Genomic DNA, 21,695 nt, shown 5'->3' with positions numbered 1-21,695 from the left:
GAGTTGAGGGTCTATTTCTGGGCTCTCTCTGTCCTGTTCCATTGATCTGTGTGTCTGTTTTTGTGCCAGTACCATACTGTCTTGATGATGACAGCTTTGTAATAGAGCTTGAAGTCTGGAATTGTGATGCCACCAACGTTGGCTTTCTTTTTCAATATTCCTCTGGCTGTTCGAGGTCTTTTCTGGTTCCATACAAATTTTAGGATTATTTGTTCCATTTCTTTGAAAAAAATGGGTGGGATTTTGATAGGGATTGCATTAAATGTGTAGATTGCTTTAGGTAGTGTAGACATTTTCACAATATTTGTTCTTCCAGTCCATGAGCATGAAACATTTTTCCATTTCTTTGTGTCTTCCTCAATTTCTTTCACGAGTACTTTGTAGTTTTCTGAGTATAGATTCTTTGCCTCTTTGGTTAGGTTTATTCCTAGGTATCTTATGGTTTGGGTGCAATTGTAAATGGGGTTGACTCCTTAATTTCTCTTTCTTCTGTCTTGTTGTTGGTGTAAAGAAATGCAACTGACTTCTGTGCATTGATTTTATATCCTGACATTTTACTGAATTCCTGTACAAGTTTTAGCAGATTTGGAGTGGAGTCTTTTGGGTTTTCCACATACAGTTTCATATCATCTGCAAAGAGTGATAGTTTGACTTCTTCTTTGCCAATTTGGATGCCTTTGATTTCTTTTGTTGTCTGATTGCTGAGGCTAGGACTTCTAGTACTATGTTGAACAGCAGTGGTGATAGTGGACATCCCTACCGTGTTCCTGACCTTAGGGGAAAAAGTCTCAGTTTTTCCCATTGAGAATGATATTTGCTGTGGGTTTTTCATAGATGGCTTTGATGATATTGAGATATGTGCCCTCTATCCCTACACTTCGCAGAGTTTTGATCAGGAAAGGATGCTGTACTTTGTCAAATGCTTTTTCAGCATCTATTGAGAGTATCATATGGTTCTTGTTCTTTTTTTTATTAATATATTGTATCACATTGATTGATTGGCGGATGTTGAACCAACCTTGCAGCCCTGGAATAAATCCCACTTGGTCGTGGTGAATAACCCTTTAATGTACTGTTGGATCCTATTGGCTAGTATTTTGGTAAGAATTTTCACATCTGTGTTCATCGAGGATATTGGTCTGTAATTCTCTTTTTTGATGGGATCCTTGTCTGGTTTTGGGATCAAGGTTATGCCTCATAAAATGAGTTTGGAAGTTTTCCTTCCATTTCTATTTTTTGGAACAGTTTCAGGAGAATAGGAATTAATTCTTTAAATGTTTGGTAGAATTCCCCTGGGAAGCCGTCTGGCCCTGGGCTCTTGTTGGTTGGGAGATTTTTGATGACTGCTTCAATTTCCTTACTGGTTATGGGTCTGTTCAGGTTTTCTGTTTCTTCCTGGTTTAGTTGTGGTAGATTATATGTCTAGGAATGCATCCATTTCTTCCAGATTGTCAAATTCGCTGGCGTAGAGTTGCTCATAATGTGTTCTTATAATTGTTTGTATTTCTTTGGTGTTGGTTGTGATCTCTCCTCTTTCATTCATGATTTTATTTATTTGGGTCCTTTTTGATAAGTCTGGCCAGGGTTTTATCAGTCTTATTAATTCTTTCAAGGAACTAGCTTCTAGTTTTGTTGATTTGTTCTGTTGTTATTTTTGGTTTCTATTTCATTGATTTCTGCTCTAATCTTTATTATTTCTCTTTTCCTGCTGGGTTTAGGCTTTCTTTGTTGTTCTTTCTCCAGCTCCTTTAAGTGTAGGTTTAGGTTGTATATTTGAGACCTTTCTTGTTTCTTGAGAAAGGCTTGTATCACTGTATATTTTCCTCTCGGGACTGCCTTTGCTGTGTCCCACAGATTTTGAACCATTGTGTTTTCATTATCATTTGTTTCCATGAATTTTTTCAATTCTTTAATTTCCTGGTTGGCCCATTCATTCTTTTGAAGGATGCTCTTTAGTCTCCATGTATTTGGGTTCTTCCCAAATTTCCTCTTGTGATTGAGTTCTAGCTTCAGAACATTGTGCTCTGATAATATGCAGGGAATGATCCCAATCTTTTGATACCAGTTGAGACCTGATTTATGACCCAGGATGTGATCTATTCTGGAGAATGTTCCATGTGCACTAGAGAAGAATGTGTATTCTGTTGCTTTGGAACGGAATGTTCTGAATATATCTGTGATGTCCATCTGGTCCAGTGTGTCATTTAAGGCCTTTATTTCCTTGTTGATCTTTTGCTTAGATGATCTGTCCATTTCAGTGAGGGGAGTGTTAAAGTCCCCTACTATTATTGTATTATTATTGATGTGTTTCTTTGATTTTGTTATTAATTGGTTTCTGTAGTTGGCTGCTCCCATGTTAGGGGCATAGATACTTAAAATTGTTAGATCTTCTTGTTGGACAGACCCTTTGAGTATGATATAGTGTCCTTCCTCATCTCTTATTATATTCTTTGGCTTAAAGTCTAATTGATCTGATATGAGGATTGCCACCCCAGCTTTCTTTTGATGTCCATTAGCATGGTAAATTGTTTTCCACCCCTCACTTTAAATCTAGAGGCATCTTTGGGTCTAAAATGAGTTTCTTGCAGACAGCATATTGATGGGTTTTGTTTTTTTATCCATTCTGATACCCTGTGTCTTTTGATTGGGACATTTAGCCCATTTACATTCAGGGTAACTATTGAGAGATACGAATTTAGTGCCATTGTATTGCCTGTAAAGTGACTATTACTGTATATTGTCTCTGTTCCTTTTTCTGATCTACTACTTTTAGGGTCTCTTTGTGCTTTGAGGACCCCTTTCAATATTTCCTGTAGAGCTGGTTTGGTGTTTACAAATTCTTTTAGTTTTTGTTTGTCCTGGAAGCTTTTTCTCTCTCCTCCTGTTTTCAGTGATATCCTAGCCGGATATAGTATTCTTGGCTGCATGTTTTTCTCGTTTAGTACTCTGAATATATCATTCCAGTTCTTTCTGGCCTGCCAGGTCTCTGTGGTTAAGTCTGTTGCCAGTCTAATATTTTTACCATTGTATGTTACAGACTTCTTTTCCCGGGCTGCTTTCAGGATTTTCTCTTTGTCGCTAAGACTTGTACATTTTACTATGAGATGACGGGGTCTGGACCTATTCTTACTGATTTTGAGGGGGGTTCTCTGCACCTCCTGGATTTTGATGCTTGTTCCGTTTGCCATATTAGGGAAATTCTCTACAATAATTCTCTCCAATATACCTTCTGCTCCCCTCTCTCTTTCTTCTTCTTCTGGAATCCCAATTCTTCTAATGTTGTGTCATCTTATGGTGTCACTTATCTCTCGAATTCTCCCCTCGTGGTCCAGTAGTTGTTTGTCTCTCTTTTGCTCAGCTTCTTTATTCTCTGTCATTTGGTCTTCTATATCACTAAATCTTTCTTCTGCCTCATTTATCCTAGCAGTAAGAGCCTCCATTTTTTATTGCACCTTATTAATAGCTTCTTTGATTTCAACTTGGTTAGATTTTAGTTCTTCTATTTCTTTAGTTCTTCTATTTCTCCAGAATGGACTTTTTTTTCTCCAGACAGGGTTTCTCTAATATCTTCCATGCCTTTTTCGAGCCCAGGTAGCACCTTGTCATTCTGAACTCTAGATCTGACATATTACCAATGTCCGTATTGATTAGGTCTCTGGCCTTCGGTCCTGCCTCTTGTTCTTTTCATTGTGGTGAGTTTTTCCGCCTTGTCATTTTATCCAGATAAGAATATATAAAGGAGGGGCGCCTGGGTGGCTCAGTGGGTTAAAGCCTCTGCCTTCGGCTCGGGTTGTGGTCTCGGGGTCCTGGGATCGAGCCCCACATCGGGCTCTCTGCTCAGTGGGGAGCCTGCTTCCCCCTCTCTCTCTTCCTGCCTCTCTGCCTACTTGTGATCTCTCTCTCTGTCAAGTGAATAAATAAAATCTAAAACAAAAACAAAAACAAAAACAAACAAACAAAAAAATATATATATATATGAAGGAGTGAATAAAATACTAAAAGGGTGGCAAAGACCCCAGCAAAATGTGCTTTAACCAAATCAGAAGAGACCCCAAATCGTGGGGGAAAGAAAGGGGCTAAAAAGAAGTTCAGAAAAATAAAGTGGGAAAAAAAATTTAAAAAATAAAGAAAAAATATAAAAAAGAAAAAAATATGTATATATTAGACTAGTGAATTGAACAGGGTCACCCACTTAATTTTGGGAGTATTTTGGTCTCTTAGAAGAAACTACCTCCCCAAATTTTAAAGAATGAAAAACATATAAGGATAAACACGATGATTTTTTTTTAATTTTCTAAAAAAAAATTGAAAAAATTTTCTAAAAAAGGAGTTGATAAGATAAGTTGGTTGGGAGAATAAAGAAAAAGAAAGTGGAGAGAATTTGCTCAGGCTGGAGACGCGAACAAAGCCCTGTACTAGATTTAACGTATATTTTGATCTATTAGAAGTTGTATCCCAGATTTTCTTAGAAGAAAAAACCCTATGTGTATACAAAAAATAAAGTTAGATACAATCAAGGATAAAATATGACTATAATAATGATGGTTCAAAAAAGATTTTTTTTTTAATGAAAGGTTTTGTTAAGATAAACTAGTTAAAAAATGTTAAAAGAGGAAAGGGTAAAAGTTAAAAAAAAATTAGCAGAAGAAAAAAATAAAATTAAAAGAAATTATTTACCTTTGCAAGACTAAAGAATCTTGGGGAGAAAGCCATGAATTCCGTGCTTTGCTTTCTCCTCCTTTGGAATTACACTGTTCTTGGTAAGTGAACTTGGTCTTGGCTGGATGTTCTTGTTGATCTTCTGGGGGAGGGGCCTCTTGTAGTGATTCTCAAGTGTCTTTGCCGCAGGCGGAATTGCCCCGCCCTTACTAGGGTATCGGGCTAAGGAATCCGCTCGGGTTCGCTTTCGGGAGCTTTTGTTCCCTGAGCGCTTTCCGTAGAGTCCGGGGGACGGGAATGAAGATGGCGGCCGCCCAGTCTCCGGCCGGAGGAGCCGAGAGCTGGGGCCCGCTCCTCAGTGCGCCCTCGGAGAAAAGCGCCCAATCGCTCCCGTCTCCCCGGCCTCCGGCCGTGCTCCGAGCTCACCCAGCCTGTGACCGAGCGTCTCTGTCTCTGGCACAGAGCCCCGCCTGGAGCCTCCAAACCCCGCAGATTCCTGCACTCTTCCAGGGGGGTCTGCCCGGATATGTCACTTGTGGGGTCCCCACTCACAGAGCAGTGACCTGTGCCACGGATCACGGTTCAAGGTAACCCCGAGCTGAGAGCTCACTCCTCGGCTCCGTCTCTGTAGCCGGCTTCCCCGCTCTGATACCTGCGAGCTCTGCGACACTCAGACACCCCGATCCTTCTGTGACTCCGCGGGACCTGAGGCCACGCTGTCCCCACGTGGGCTTCACCCCGGCTTAGCCTCTGGAGGAATGTCCCTCCGTGGAGCAGACTTTTTTTTTTTTTTTTTTTTTTTAATTTATTTGACAGAGATTACAAGTAGTCAGGCGCAGAGAGAGAGAGGGGGGGAAGCAGGCTCCCTGCTGAGCAGAGAGCCCGACGCGGGGCTCGATCCCAGGACCCTGAGACCATGATCTGAGCCGAAGGCAGAGGCCTTAACCCACTGAGCCCCCCAGGCGCCCCCGTGGAGCAGACTTTTAAAAGTCCCGATTTGTGCTCCGCCGCTTGCCGGGAGCCGGCCCCTCCCCCGCGGTCTGTCTTCCCGTCGCCTTGAGTTCACTTCTCCGCTGTCCTACCTTTCAGAAAGTGGTCGATTTTCTGTTTCTAGAATTGCTGCTCTTCTTCCCTCTGATCTCCTGTTGGATTTGTAGGTGTTCGCAATGGTTTGACAGGCGCTCTAGCTGATCCCCTGCTACCTGATGTCGTCTCAGCCACTACTCCTCCGCCGTCTTGACTCCTGCCCCCCGTGTTGATTTTTTAAAATGTTGACCAAAAGTATCATTTTGCACATCTTTGAAACTGTTTTCTAGGGATATTTATGTTGTTCATGTAGCTTGCTTTACCTTCTGTGGCTATTAAAATGTATAGAAGTCAGTTTTTTGTGTTTTAAAAAAGTCATACTTAAATAGTCAATTTAAAGACAAAACAAAAAGATTGAAAAGGGTTAGAGTTATTGCTGAAACAGAACTGTACTAAATTGATAATAGATTTGAACAAGGATTATCCGGACTGAAATAAAACATATCTCTAAATATAAACACATTACATTGTTGAGGTTGGGAGGAGTCAGGCATATTTTGAGGGCAAACTTGGATTATTGTACAGCTGTTACTTGCTACTCAACAGGACATCTGCACCCCCAAGGTATGTGAGCTTGCCCATTGGCTACCCGTTCCTGTTGCGAGTCTTTTTGTTTCTAATTCTGATGAAGTATCATTCCTAGTTTTGAATTTGATTTGATTTCATTATGAATTTGGAGTCATTTTACCAAAGGGTCCTATGAAATTGCTCCACAAGCCTTTTTGTGCTAATAGTTTGTGAAATCTCAGGGTACCCTCCCAGGCTTTCATACCCAGGGCTTGAGTCAATGCCATGAGAAGTTATAGGGGAACCCGCTGTCATCTCTTCCTGCCTCTCATGGGGCAGGAGAGGAAGGCATGTTGTTGAAACTCCTTCTGAAGGAAAGGGTTTAGGCCAAGGTATTTCTGGACCTGTAGCTTTGTGACATACAGGCTCCCTCCATCTGGAAGCAGAAGTCTTAGCTAGAGAGTACATCAGCGGTTGTGCTTCAGGTCAGTCCTCTGTAATAACCCACACACAATGACTCCCAGGGCTTTACCGACAGTAGTGCTGGGAGGTTATATCTTGAATGGGGAATTAGGTTGTAAAATTGTCATGTAAGGCAAAAATTGGAAATCACTTATAAAAAGCAGGAAATCCTTGATCACTGTGTTCTTTAGTTAAGCTCTTGATGAGGAAGTTGGCTTGAATTTCTGTAGGTTACATGTGCATATAATTTATCTCCACTGCCATACTTTTGATTTGAGGCTGGGCCTGGCCTGACCCTGAATATCTGATTGTTTTGGTTTTGCTGTGTTGGTTTTCAACCTTCTTCCTCTGGTCCACTGCCAGAAACTTCAGTTCTGTTAAGTAGTGGTTTCTGGAAGGCCTGTGCTAAACAGTCTGCAAATCCATATATTTTTACAAAAAAGACCATATAAATGGTTACCTGTGGACTGGGTCTGTTGTCATTTATGCTTGTATTCATGGTATGACATGAATTACATGAAATTACATTTTCATCAGGATGCCTCCCACATCTGGCAGTAAAGTTGGCACCACCTTGCTAAGATTGTCTGATGTTCTTACCTTTAACAAGTACAGACTGAAGTTTGCAGGACAGTGTAGAATGCCTCCCATTTTTCTTTAAATCCCTACTAAAAGAGGGCTTTGACCAGCAAGCGGCACTGGCATTACTTGGGAGCCAGCTGGAACAATAGAATCTCAGGCCCTTCCCTATAGCCAGTGAATTAGAATCTGCATTTTTTTTTTTTAACTTATTTACTTGACAGACAGAGATCACAAGTAGGCAGAGAGGCAGGCAGAGAGAGAGAGGGAAGCAGGCTCCCTGCTGCACAGAGAGCCCAATGTGGGGCTCGATCCCAGGACCCTGAGACCATGACCCGAGCCAAAGGTAGAGGCCTTTTAACCCACTGAGCCACCCAGGCGCCCCTAGAATCTGCATTTTAACAAGATCCTCAGCTGACTTTGATGACAGCTTTAATACTGAGTGCTCCCCCCACCCTGATGTTATTGATCACATAATAGGAAAAAAATCCATGCAAACAGGGAAATATTATTTTAAATAGGCATAAACAAAACTTTTTCTTAAACAGGCAGCACAGTAAGAGAAAAAGGTGATGTTAAAGAGTTAATCAGATCTGACACAACCTAAATGAATTTGATTTACCCAAAAACTGATTATTTTCTTAATTGGATAGAAGACATTTTACGTGACTTGATAAAAAGAAGGTTTTTTTCCCCTTATAAAATTAGTTTGTTCTTTTTTGGGTTGATGGAGGGAGAAGCAATTACAAAATGAGGTCGAGTTTAGAATCTTTTTGATGCTAATGCTGTTTAAGTGACTTCTACATTTTGTCTACAGAAAATCAATTTATGCAAGACCAGGCACCTATTTTGGAAGGTGAATTGGTTATAAAATATATCTTTGGAAATTTTCAATCATTGAATACAGTTAATGAATGACCATTCACAATAATGCATGTGAACCTCAAAGTTGATGATATTCTAAATCTGATCAGTATCATTTTTTAATTTGACTTCTTAATCAAATCAAATCTTAGAACTGATTGAATTAACATGGTGACACATTAGCTTAAATCATTAAAGTTTTCTATTTTATATAATCATAAAGACAATGACTGTATCAAGATTGTCTTAGATAGGAGTAAGGTTAGAAGGTGATGAGATTGATTTAAATGATTCTCTGTGTATGACCAGAACTTTAAGAATTTGTTAAGCAGATAGCAGTATGTAGTTTAATATATTGTGATTAGCTCTTGGGAAATAGAAGATTGTTTGGCATTCTGTCTTCTAGTAAACCTGTAGAAAATTAATTCCATTTTTAAAATCAAGGCAAAGGAAGGATGCCCAGCTGGCTCAGAGAGACATGTGACTCTTGCTGTCAGGGTTGTGAGTTTGAGCCACATGTTGGGTGTGGAGATTACTAAAAAAAATTAAAAAGTAAACTTTAAAAAAGTCGAGGCAAATGAGTACATGCTGCAGTTGGAAGATCTTGTTTTTTAAAAAATGTCTGTGGCATTATGTACGGATCACAGGTTCTTTGGTCTGCTAAGCAGTTTTGTTGTGATTTAATATGGGTATCGATAAAACAAGTAAAAGGTAAAATCCTGAAAGAATGTCTGATTTATTGAAAGAGAAATTTTTTGCTTTAACTGTAAACATACATAAAAATCAATGAAATGTAAAATGATTACATTTTGATTTTAAAATGATCCTATCTTTATTTCTGACATGTTTTCTTTAAAGATACTGGCATTAAAGTACTTAATTGTGCTACTGATGTCTGTTTTTCACTTTGAGATGAAGGGTTTTGGGGGCTTTTTAGGGGAAATTTACTGAAGTTGACAGTAGTTTAATTTTGTATTTGCTGCCAACCTTGAATTTTTTGTGTGTGTGGCATTAAAAAAAAATCTTATCACATATACTTAAATGCTTTCTACTTTATAAACAATTTCTAAGGCAAAGATGATAGAACTGCAGTATTGTGTAGTTGAGACCTTTTTTTTAACAGTGTTTCTGCCATATGGGTGATTTTCTTATGTTGAATTGCTCTCTTGGGAAATAGGAGATTGTTACTTTTATTCTTTTCTGCATGTTGAATATAGCAAAAGTGGCTTTTTTATTTTTTAGCAGACTCGGGTGATTTATTTTTTATTTATTAAGAGAGAATTTCTAACTGATCTTTGAAGGTTATACATCAATATAACATAAAATCTTCACTATCCCTAAATTTAGTACAGCTCTTTCACTTTAAATGGAAATAATATCAAGTTACCTTGCCTAGTAAGCCAAGGCTTTGTGAATATTTGAGGAAATGGGTTTGAGAATCCAGGGCTTCAGAGTGATCCCCAAAGCTCAGCTGATAAAACTTTTGTGAGTTATCCTCAGGGTTAAGGCAGAATTTGAAGGTATTGTAAGATGAATACAATTGAGTTTTCTTCTTTTCAGAATTCTAAAGGAAAATGCCCTTTATTTTCTCTTTTAGGTCCTCAGAATGGTTGGAATGATCCTCCAGCTTTGAACAGAGTACCTAAGAAGAAGAAGGTACTAGAAAAAGATGTCAGTGTAGTTGCCCACAGGTGTTCTGTTAATCCCAAAGCCACCTGGAACACACCACCCTTCACTGACCTTTAAAAGCAAAGTTTACTGACCGACAGGTTTCAAGTGCATTTTAGCTTACATCCTTTGTTTAGTTAAAAAAAAAAAAAAAAGCTTACATCCTTTGTTTAGTTTAAAAACAAAACAAAAAGCCAGTATGGTGGTGTGAATTTAACTCCCATTGGAAGACAAGATGTGAATTCCCAACAGGTCTCTTTCAAAGAGTAGGAAACAAAATTTCCCAATGATTTTTTTCTTTTGGGGGTGTGTTTAGTTTTGGTTTCCAGCAGTAGTCCTGAATTTGGTAATTATATTTTGGACTGTTTTGTCTATCACATATAGTATGAAGAAACAATCTACTAGCTGAGCAGTGTTTAACCGTCAGTAACTGTTGAGCACTTTGGAGCACAAGATAAGATTCTTTTCTCCTTCTTTCTTCCCAAACATTTTTACTTTTTTTTTTTTTTTTAACTTCTGGTAATTTCCTTTCCTTAAATATAGTAATGAGAGGGCATAACAATAAAATTGGGAGGCACTAAATGGCCAAAAAACCCCCAAAATTAAGTTAGTAATAATTAGAAATTAGAAATGAAATCTACTACTTTTAATATGGTTGGATTGACAGGTAACATCTACTTAGTGATCTAGGAAGAGGAGCATTACATCAGGATCACATTAAATATAAACATTCGTTTGGCGTATTTGATTCCCGTATTTGCTAGATGCAGTTCTCCAGACTTTGACGTCCTCTTTCAGAGCATCTTGTTTTGGCTCCCAGAAGAGACAACACACGGAAGACAGAGGGGAAACGGAGAGGTCCAGTTTTGAGCTCTCTATCCCTCTTACCCAGATTAGCTCTAATTTTATGTTTTACTCTAGAATTCTGCATAAAATTTCATTTGAAAGTAGAATACTACTACAAACAAATAACATTTTTTAAATGTTAACCTTATTTAAGGGTAAGTAAATGATACTCTTTGGCTTATGCTTGGTGTCTCTTATTTCTGTCTTTTAAAAGATGCCTGAAAACTTTATGCCTCCTGTTCCCATCACGTCACCGATCATGAACCCTTTGGGTGACCCCCAATCCCAGATGCTGCCACAGCAGCCTTCAGTTCCCGCACCTTTGTCAAGCCAAGCTTCATTCCCACAGCCGCATCTCTCAGGTGGCCAGACCTTCCATGGCATCCAGCAACCCCTCGGTCAACCAGGCCTGCCACCACCTTTCTCCAAGCCCAATATTGAAGGTGCTCCAGGGGCTCCTATTGGAAACACCATCCAGGTAACCGTCGGTCTGCATCCGTGGAATGGGAAGATGTTTCAGTTCATTTTCTTTAATGTGTCAACTTTGATGATTACCTTTATTAGTGAACATCTATATTCGGTTTCCATTAAGACAACCTGAATAAAAAATAGTAGCCCTTGTTTTTAAGACTGGTCATGCAAGGATAATTTTCAGTTACGTGGCCATAAACCTCCTGGAAGAGGCTCATGTATTTGCTAGTGTATGTTTACACTAACTTGACAATCGCAGTATTTCATTTGACCTAACCAGTAGCCATAATTTAAGATCAGTTGAATCCATGTTTTCAGCCAGGCTTGCTAAGCAGAAGTTATTTCCAAAGGTTTTCCCCTTTAACGTATAAAATAAAGCGTAATGAGTTGTATCTTTCCTTGTGTATGTTTAAGAGCTTACACTATACAGCCTACCTTCACATGGAGACACAAATTTGTACTGCTTTTCACATACAAACACCTAGTTGGAAGGGTTCTAGACAATAAAAAAATCACATATAACTAACTGACTTAGACACACAAGGGTAAACATTTTGATCTGTTCATGAAGAGTGAAGAGCTTGGGTCAAAGTTAACATAAGATGATGAAACAAATCCCTGCCCAAAGTATAAAACTAGTTCTGTTTTTTGACCCATTGAAGTCAAATTTATAAACATGTGTCTCTGTCACAAGGCTGTGCTTTACCACGTTCCATTATAAAAACCGGTGTTTTGATAGACGTGGGAGAACTGACTTCTTTCCACAGGACTTTAAATTATAAAGATGCACCGTTATTATTTTTTTTTTTTATGATTACAAGTCTACGCTCGTTTGGGAAGCTACGCAGCCACTCACTTTTGTTTAGACCTGGACTGCTCGTGCTGTACTCATCTAGACCGGAGCCTCATTTACTGCCGGAAGGGAATGCTGTCCAGGGTGTATGTGTTCGGCCAGGCCTTTTCTCCAGCCGCCTGCCAACCTGGATGTCTCCGAGGCACCTCACACTCCGCATTTCTGAAGCCTTATTCATAGTCTTCCTCCCAAACCTCATCTTCAGAATCTGGTCTTCAGACCTTGGCGTTTCCTGCTTCGGTGCACGGCACCATAATCCTTCCTGTTTAATCTAGCCGGAAACCTGGGAATCATCTTTATACTCTTTTCCTTTAATCCCTCTTTCAAGTCTGTCCCTAAATCTTGTTGATACTATTTTACAAATCTCTCTCAGCTCCCCGGCCTGCACTTCCAGTCTGGTCTATGCTGCCTTTATCCCCAGTGTTCAGCGGTGCGGGAGCCTCTAATTAGTCTGCCTTTGATCACCTGTCTGGTCTTGTCTCATCTTTGTTTAAAACATTTCTCTCAAGATAAAGACCAGAGTATTTCACATTATCCAGAAGCCCTCAGCTGCATATTCCTCCTTGCTGTCTCTCTGCCCCAGCTACACCGGCCTCTTCTTAGTCACCTGTGTCACGATCCTTCCTTTGGACACGTTCTTGTGCCGGGAATGCTTGTCCTTTCCTCATGGAACTAGTCGGCTCCGACTTGTCCTTCTGATACAATTGCCTGCAGAGAGCTTGCCCCTCGGTTAAATTCCAGTTATACTATCTGTTGGTTCCATTACTATTAGCTTGTTAGCAATTAAATACCAATACAGTTGCCATCTTACATGTACTGATGACATTTTATTTTTTTACTTTTTTCAAGTAACATCTTTCATTAAGATATAAATGTTTGTAAACTTTTTTTTTAATGAAACTTTGAAACTTTCATTTTTTTCTTTTAGCCTCATAAATTGCCAGAGAGCTGAGATCATTTCTGAATTGGCTTGTAAATACGTAGTCAGTGCCTGGCACATAATTACTATTATTTTTGAGTGAATGAACTAATAAATCAGAACTTTAAAAACAAACAGTCCTTCTTTCCATCTGTACATTCAGGTACATCATGGTCTCTTCTATGCCAACTTTTGACTTAATCTTGGCAGTTTGGGGGCACCTGGGTGGCTCGGTGAAGCGGCTGCCTTTGGCTCAGGTCATGGGATCGAGCCCCACATTGCGCTCCCTGCTCAGTGGGGAGCCTGCTTCTCCCTCTGCCTCTGCCCGTCCCCCTGCTTGTGCTCTCTCTTGTGCACTTTCTCTCTCAAATAAATAAATAAATAAAATCTCTTGTGCACTTTCTCTCTCAAATAAATAAAATCTTGAAATAAAAAATCTTGCAGTTTGATGATAGACCAATTACCAACCTTCAAGAATAATCCAGAGAACAGAAGAATGCCAAGGTAGACCAATGAGCCGACAAGCAGAGCAAGCAGCCACCCTCGCTCGCGGGCTGTGCAAATGCCTTGTCCTTTTCGCTTCCTGCTGGCGTAGGTCTGCTGTCTGCTTCGCCCCAGATACATACAGTAGAGATCAACCTGTGTGCCATGATTGACCGAATTCTTTATATCCAGTTCTGGTTTTGAAAGTCAAAGCTGTAGAAGCCTGTCCCTTCTACTGAGTATCTGATTTTCATTTTTACTTATCCCAGGGGATTTCACATGTTAATTTGTCACTTGATTTTAACAAGTGGTTTTCATTTTATCCCAGAGTTTCAGGGCTTTGTGTATAGGTAATTTCCGGTCATTTCTGGTCACTTTATGGTATTATTTCTTCCAGCATGTGCAGTCTTTGCCAACAGAAAAAATTACCAAGAAACCTATTCCGGATGAGCACCTCATTCTAAAGACCACATTCGAAGATCTCATTCAGCGCTGCCTCTCTTCGGCTACAGATCCTGTATGTATTTGTTCTCATGTTTTGCTAATTTAAAATAATCACTTGGGGAGCTCTTCTGTAATCGCAGGAAGTCTTACACGATACACTTTAGAAGTTTGTACAATAGTAATAAAACTAGCACTTACATACTTTGCTTTACATATAGAAATGTATTTAATTTCTTTTATAGGTAAGTATTTAATCCTCCCAGCAACCCCGTGGTAGGTAAATTTGTCATCTTTTTTTTTTACAGACAACTAAAGTAAGCAAAAACCAGTCAACACCCAAGGTCAGAGCCAGAATTCAAACCCGGTTTGGGTCTGGAATTTAGGCTGTCACTCACTATGCAGCACTGCCGCTCAGCAGCAGACCTCATGTCTGGCACGTAAATAGAACAGACTGGTGGCATGTAAGAGATTCAGGTTGGGGCTTGCTGTCTGAGCTCAGATCAAAGCTTTTAAAAGTAGATAGGTAATCTTACATGTAACTTTGCAAAGATCTTAAAAATAATTGTTTTAGATTCCAGAGTCATATTCATAGTTAAAGCAGCTGATTTTACTTAGTTCATTGAGAGGATGCCTGTGTATTGGCAACAACAAAAATTCAACAAAGCTGGTCTTGTTTTAGATGAACCGTCAATTTCTGCCAACAGACATTGAATATGTTTATTTAGTCACTGGCCACTTGTCTGCTTGAAAAACAGCTTCTGAAATTTGTTGTTTCATCAGACATTGAGTATTAATGTGTGCAGCCTTCTTCTGGTGTTTTACAAAGCTATTCCCTGTACTAAATGTGTCAGCAAAGCAGAAGCAGGGATCGGTTAGCATCAGCCATCGTGCCTGGCATTCTGGAAGTGATGGAAACAGAGGAACAGAGAGCAGGTGAGGCAGACGCCCCGCATACACTGTCCTCTGTGTGCACCTCTAAATAGGGCACAGTCCTTCAAAAACAGAAGAGCCCTAATAAAAATGGAGAGAACTCCAGCTCTCCTTCAGGCAAGAGTCAGTATAGAGAGGTTGAGATGACACGTAGTACACAGCCCAGCTCAATAAATTTTTGTTGATTTAAACTTCTCTAGGTCAACATATCATCTTCCCTCTGGGTCCAGAGGAGCCCTGGGCAGAAGAGAACCACAAAAGACAAACTGTTCCTGTAATTCCTGTAACCAGTTGGTTGTGGGGGTGTGCTAATACCCTATCCCGACCAGCTGACTCTGCCCCTGGGGTCGGCTCCTACTGGTAGCGAGATGAAATCAGTTTTGAGCAGGGACTCTCAGGGTTCCTCTCCACGCAGATCCTTTTAATCGCTAGCTGGAACCCTTTTTACAATGTGGCTGTAATAGTCTTTTCACGTTAGCTGTGTCCAGACAACACAAAGTAGTTTTGCAGCATGACTTAGTTTGTAACGTTATCCCTGATAGCTTCCTCTTTTTCTTGTTCTTTTTTTAAAATTCGTTCGAGGTGTATCATATTGTGCTTCAACAGTTTTGTACAGTGCTGAGTGCTCATCGTGACAAGTGTCCTCGTCAGTCCCTGTCACCTGTCTCACCCGTCCTCCCATCCACCTCCCTTCTGGGAACTATCATATTGTTCTTGGTAGTTTAGAGTCTGTTCCTTAGTTTGTCTCTCTCTCTTTTTTTTTCCTTTGATGGTTTATTCTGTTTCTTAAATTCCACGTATGGGTGAAATCATATCTTTGTCTTCCTCTTATTTTATTTAGCTCACGCTCTCTAGCTCCGTCCATGTTGCTGCAAATGGCAAGACTTCATCATTCTTATGACCGACTGATACTCTGTTGTGTACACACCACATCTCCTTTATCCATTCATCTGTCACCGGACACCTGGGTTGCTTCCATAGTTTGGCTGTTGTAAATAATGCTGCGATAAACATAGGGGTGCATGGATCCCTTTGCATTAGTGTTTTTGTATTTTGGGGGTAAAGACTAAAGACTCAGCAGTGCACCTGCTGGATCATAGGGTAGTTCTGTTTCTGACTCAGCCGTCCTGTTCCAGAGCGGCTGCACCTGTTTGCATTCCTTCAGGCAGTGCAGGAGGGCTCCCCTTTGTCCACACCCTCATCAGCACTGTGTTGTTTGCTGTGTTGTTGACTTTAGCCATTCTGACCAGTGTAAGGTGATATTTCATTGTAGTTTTGATTTGTATTTCCCTGATGATGAGTGATGGTGAGCATCTTTTCACCTGTCAACTGGCCGCCTGAATGACCTCTTTGGAGAAATATAATTCATGTCTTCTGCCCACTTTTTAATTGGATTATTTGGGGGGGTGTTGAGTTTTATCAGTTCTTTGTGTATTTTGGAATCTAGACCTTTATTGGATATGTGTTCTGCAAATATCTTCTCCCATTCAGCATGTTGCCTTTCAGTTTTGTTTATTGTCTCCTTTGCTGTGCAGAAGTAGTCCTGGTAGTTTATTTTTGCTTTTGTTTCCCTTGTCTGAGGAGAAAAATACTGCTATGGCTGATGCCAGAGAAATTATTGCCTGTGCTCTCTTCTAGGATTTTTATGGTTTCCTGTCTTATATTTAGCTCTTTCATCCATTTTGAGTCTACGTTCGCGTGTGAGAAAGTGGCCCGGGTTCATCCTTTGGCATGTGGCTGCCCAGTTTTCCTAACACCATTTGTTGTAAAGACGGTCTTTTTCCCACTGGGTATTCTTGCCTCCTTTATTGAGGATTATTTAACCATATAATTGTGAGTTTATTTCTGCATTTTCTATTCTGTTTCATTGATCTGTGTGTCTGTTTTTGTGCCAGTACCATACTGTCTTGGTGACGACAGCTTTGTAATACAACTTGAAGTCCAGAACAGTGATGCCTTCAGCCTTTGTTGTTCTTTTTCGAGATTGCTTTGGCTATTTGGGGTCTTTTGTGGTTCCATACAAATTTTAGGATTATTTGTTCTAGTTCTATGGAAAATGCTGTTGGGATGTTGGTACATTAAAAAAAAATCATTCACAGGGGCACCTGGGTGGCTCAGTCGGTTGAGCTTCCGACTCTTGATTTCGTCTCAGGTCGTGATCATGGGATCATGAGTTTGAGCCCCACGTCAGGCTCTGTGCTCAGTGCAGAGTCTGCTTTGAGATTCTCTCTCCCTCTTCCTCTCCCCATGCCCCTCCCCCACTCCCATGCTCTCTGTCTCTCAAATAAATAAATAAATGTTTTTAAAAGATTTTATTTATTTATTTGACAGATCACAAGTAGGCAGAGAGGCAGGCAGAGAGAGAGAGGGGAGGAAGCAGGCTCCCTGCTGAGCAGAGAGCCCGATGCGGGGCTCGATCCCAGGATCCTGGGATCATGACTGAGCCGAAGGCAGAGGCTTTAACCCACTGAACCACCCAGGCGCCCCAAGAAATAAATCTTTTTAAAAAGTCATTCACCAAAAAACGAACAAAATTATCCACCACAATCAAGTGGGATTTATTCCCAGGATGCGAGGCTGGTTCAGTGTTCGTAGATCAGTCATTGCTCACTTCAGCAGCACATACACTAAAATTGGACCGATACAGAGAAGATTAGCACGGACCCTGAACAAGGATGACGTGCACATTTGTGAATTTGCATCTGACCAAATACAAAATCCATTCCTGATAAAACCCTCAACGAAGTAGGTTTAGAGGGAACATAAAACATACCTCAACACAATAAAGGCCTTACATGAAAACCCACAGCCAACGTCATCTCAGTGGGCGAAAATTCAGCGCTCTTCCTTTCTCCTCCTCGGACGCATTGACGTGCCAGCATAACCAGGAGCGCGTCAGCATCGACGGCTTTGTACTCGCTGCTCCTTCTGCCGGGGATCTTCCCCCCGTGACCACGTTACTCAGGCCGCACGCGCTCCAGGCTTCTCAGATGTCCCAGGAGCTCTCCGGCCTTTCTTCACCACCTCGCAGTCCCAGCACCGCTAGCCCCTCACTCTCTTAACTCTTGCTTCCTGGCATGCATCACCATCTCATCGGCAACATACTTCTGTCTAGTGTCTTCTTCCCACCAAGAGCATTCGAGGTCCCTGAGACATAAGCATGGCACACAGTAGACCCTCGGTAGATATTGAAGAACAGCGTCCGTTCTGAGGCTGTCGCCCAGTGTACGTCATTAGGTTAATCACGTTGTAACGGAAACCTTTAATTTTAGTTTTAGAACGGTTTCCTCTCACTCTTCTCGTGGGAGATGGAAGGCCTCCTTGATTTAAAAACTCGTTTTACAGTTTCCCTCTTAGTAATCTTAAGCCACAGAACGTAATTTTCTTTCTTTCTTTTTTTTTTTCCTCCTTGGTGTTTTAAAAGCTCAGAAAGAGGGGCGCTTGGGTGACTTAGTCTGTTAAGTGTCCAACTCTTGATCTCAGCTCAGGTCTTGGTCTCGGAGTCATGAGTTCAAGCCCCACATTGGACTGGGCATGGAGCCTACTTAAAAAAAGAAAAAAGGAAGAAAAGCTCAGAAAAGCAGGATTAAATAACCAAATGTGACTAAGTATGTAAGTGATTGGAAAGGTTAAACTAAGATTCCAGTTCACCTCTGTGCTTGCTGCCAGCGCCCGTAATTCACAGTAGCTGTCCTTAGATCTTCTCTCCCGCGACGCAGTGGCCCACTGCTGCCTCTAGACGGCCCTCCGTGTTGCTCGTGGCTAGTGCGGTTACACGTGCACACACCCGTCCTCTGAGCGGACGGTCCACGGTCCAACCACTACTCCCGTTTGCACTCCGGAGGGCAGCCCCGTATCCTCCTACCCTCCCCCCACGAATAGGTCACTGAACTCTGTCCTAATGGTCTGTTCAGGTTTCTGAGTCATAGCTGCCTCCGTTTCTTTATCACATGAAGCTCTTCAGCATCAGGAGTGTGAGGGTTAGTGAAATGAGACAGGGCAGGGTCTTTGGATAAAAGTTAAATATTCCAATATAACGCATCTGTTTTTCTTCTCCTGCAGCAAACCAAGAGGAAGCTAGATGATGCCAGCAAACGCTTGGAGTTTCTGTATGATAAACTTAGGGAACAGACAGTAAGTTTGTGGGGAAAAAGGAGGATTCATGATAATCATTTAGCCCTAGTTGCTAGTAAATAAGCGCGTCATCAGCATTTGTATGGAGTGTAGTTGGGAGCAAAATTGTGAGCACAGTGGTAGAAGGGGCTTTCTCTAACTGAATCATAAATGTCATTTAAATTTGGGGATGAAAGAACAGGAGAAGGGTGTGTGTGTGTGTGTGTGTGTGTGTGAGATAGAAGTGCAATTTTAACTCTTCTTATAACAAAGAGTAGAAATACAGTCTGGCTGGTATTGGCGCTGAGGTCGCTAGCCTTCTGTTCATTTTATGTGTGGCTGTATCTTTTGCATTTCGACATTCCTCTGCTCCATCCGTCACATCAGTCCCATCAGATAAAAATAACCATTCCTGGGACGCCTGAGTGGCTCAGTGGGTTAAGCCTCTGCTTTCAGCTTGGGTCATGATCCCGGCATCCTGGGATCGAGCCCCGAATCGGGCTCTTTGCTCAGCAGGGAGCCTGCTTCCCCTCTCTCTCTCTGCCTACTTGTGATCTCTGTCAAGTAAATAAATAAAATCTTTAAAAAATAATAATAATAATAACCATCCCTGTCATGTGAGCCAGACCAGAGAAAGTTGATTTAGTAACAGTGGAAGTGCTGTGGTCCCCACACTGATCCAAAATAAATTCTTCCCTCAAAAGTATAGGCATATAATCCAAGTAATGACATGGGGAAACTACAGATATTATGGTTTTAAGAGATGGTAAGATTACAAGAGCAGTTAAGAATTGATAAGCTGAGTACATGATGATGGCTGTTGCCCTATGAATGCAGGTAGACCACAGGTTTGAGATCACTGCTGTAGACATGGTTTTAGACTGCTTTGGGTCCTTACTTAGAGAAGGCATGATTAAGAACCAAATTCCAAAAACACCCTTTAAATCCCTTCATATGCATGGGAAAAGTTTTAAAAGGTGTGAGCCTGTACCTAAAGAATTTGAAGAATTAACACTCTTAAGTGGAGAAAGACGTTAGCATTTCAGCTGGGGGAGGAGAGCTGGCTTGTATAAAAAAGTTAACTGACTCATACATGTTCATAATTCATAATAATTTCCTTATGTAAATCATCTTGTCATGGCTCTGCTTTATAACTTAAAGAGTTGCTTGATCCAAAAAACTATTTCTAGAGAAGCTATATGATTTATTTGCTTTTTTATAATATTTGTTTCAATCTCCTTTTAAATATCAGGGTTTATGGGAGAGTCTTTCATAATTTAATTCTTTCTCCTGATTCTGCCTTTGTTTCAGCTTTCACCCGCAATTATCAGTGGTTTACACAACATCGCCAGGAGCGTCGAATCGCGAAACTACTCAGAAGGCCTGACCGTCCACACCCACATAGTCAGCACCAGCAACTTCAGCGAGACCTCGGCTTTCATGCCGGTTCTCAAAGTCGTCCTCACCCAGGCCAACAAGCTGGGTGTCTGAAAGGACGTCTTTACTCCCAGCCCATATTGCCATTTTTCCAAAGAAGCATATTTTAAAAAATGTTAAGGTATGGACCAGTCCTCATTAGCATGTTTCCGTAGCAGCCAGTCAAAAGCATTTACACTATTTCTGCAGATAAACTCACCTTAGAACTGCTCAAAACCCAGGTGCTTTCTTTTGTTTTAATCTTTTATTGCCCATGATGATTTTCCTATTCTGCAAATAGTGTATTTCCTGGATTACACATAGTGTGTTTTCCTGAAGTATTCTGATTAAATGTGGTTTTTAAAACCTCAGTATACTTTTTGGAAAAGGAGCATCTGGTTATGCATAAAGCAGAGCTAAAACTAATTTTCTTTCATGTCCCTGCTTCCTCTATGTCAATCAGATTAAAGTGTGTAATCCTATTTTATGTGTATGTAGTCTTTTTTTTAAAACAGCTGCTCACAGTTTAGTTTAATCCCTATTTTTTGTGTCTTTGGCTTCGCTCGAGTTCTGAACAAATAACCAAATCTAGAGGTCGCTACCTAGATTTTAGCAAAGATTAATGAAGGGTGGGATCACTAGCTTTAAATACCTATTGGGAAAATGACCATTTTTGTTCTGTGGAATGCATTGGACTTTTTTGTATTAATAAATGTTTTCGATATTCTGTTTGAGTTTTAAGATTGAATTATCTCCATTTTACATTTAGAAATTTGTTTGTCCACTTTTTAAAAGTCACCCAGAGCTCTGAAGTGTAGATTTAGAAGGAAAATTTTAATTTCTGTCAACCTCCTGAATCAAAGGCAGACATTTTTCAGCCAGTTTTTCTGTCAAGTGATTTTATTATAGTTTGTCTTAAGAACAAGCAGTGTGGCAGGGGCACCCGGGTGGCTCAGTCGGTTAAGCGTCTGCCTTCGGCTCAGGATCAAATCCTACATCGGGGCTCCCTGCTCAGTGGGACGCCTGCTTCTTCCCCTTACACTACCCCTGCTTGTGTTCTCTCTCTTGCTGTCTTTCTCTCTGTGAAAGAAACATAATCTTTAAGAAAACAAATAACCGGTGTGATAAACAAAAGGTGATGGTCGCCGTAGAATCTTGAGAATCAGACACTAGTAAGTCTTCATCGGTGCATTATGTAAGTTGACGTAAGTAGGTTGGGCAGCTAGAAGATAAACCTCGTAACTACCGCGGAGCTGCTGGGCCCGGGAGGTAGACTGGTTCCAGGAAGGGCGGTGAGCGAGTAAGAGCGGTTCCTGGCTCGTCAGGCTTTGTACCCCCTGAGTGAAACAGTTTGCGGGAACCTCTCGTTTCCTTTTGGGGGGGTTGCCTGTTTGC

At 40.9% G+C, this 21,695-nt stretch overlaps 1 protein-coding gene across 16 annotated transcripts in view; it reads left to right on the top strand.

The window, feature by feature from the left end:
- Positions 1 to 21,029, top strand: part of SEC31A (SEC31 homolog A, COPII coat complex component) — a 79,714-nt gene extending 58,685 nt beyond the window's left edge. For 9 of the 16 annotated variants that reach the window (XM_080796416.1, XM_080796414.1, XM_080796413.1 and 6 more), the window contains 5 exons: positions 9,755 to 9,813; positions 10,886 to 11,149; positions 13,795 to 13,914; positions 18,834 to 18,905; positions 20,196 to 21,029. In XM_080796416.1, the coding sequence (XP_080652542.1) occupies positions 9,755 to 9,813; positions 10,886 to 11,149; positions 13,795 to 13,914; positions 18,834 to 18,905; positions 20,196 to 20,375 (695 nt within the window). In that variant the 3' untranslated portion in view covers positions 20,376 to 21,029. Of the gene's footprint in view, positions 1 to 8,110; positions 8,150 to 9,754; positions 9,814 to 10,885; positions 11,150 to 13,794; positions 13,915 to 18,833; positions 18,906 to 20,195 lie in introns of all 16 variants that reach the window. The other 7 variants (XM_080796411.1, XM_080796420.1, XM_080796425.1 and 4 more) reach the window with 1 other exon arrangement.
- The last annotated feature ends 666 nt before the right edge of the window (positions 21,030 to 21,695 follow it).

The sequence above is a fragment of the Martes martes genome (genome assembly GCF_963455335.1).
Source record: "Martes martes genome assembly, chromosome: 2".
Classification (NCBI taxonomy): domain Eukaryota; kingdom Metazoa; phylum Chordata; class Mammalia; order Carnivora; family Mustelidae; genus Martes; species Martes martes.
The sequence above is the reverse complement of the archived record's forward strand: the minus strand, read 5'-3'. Positions and strand labels throughout refer to the sequence as shown.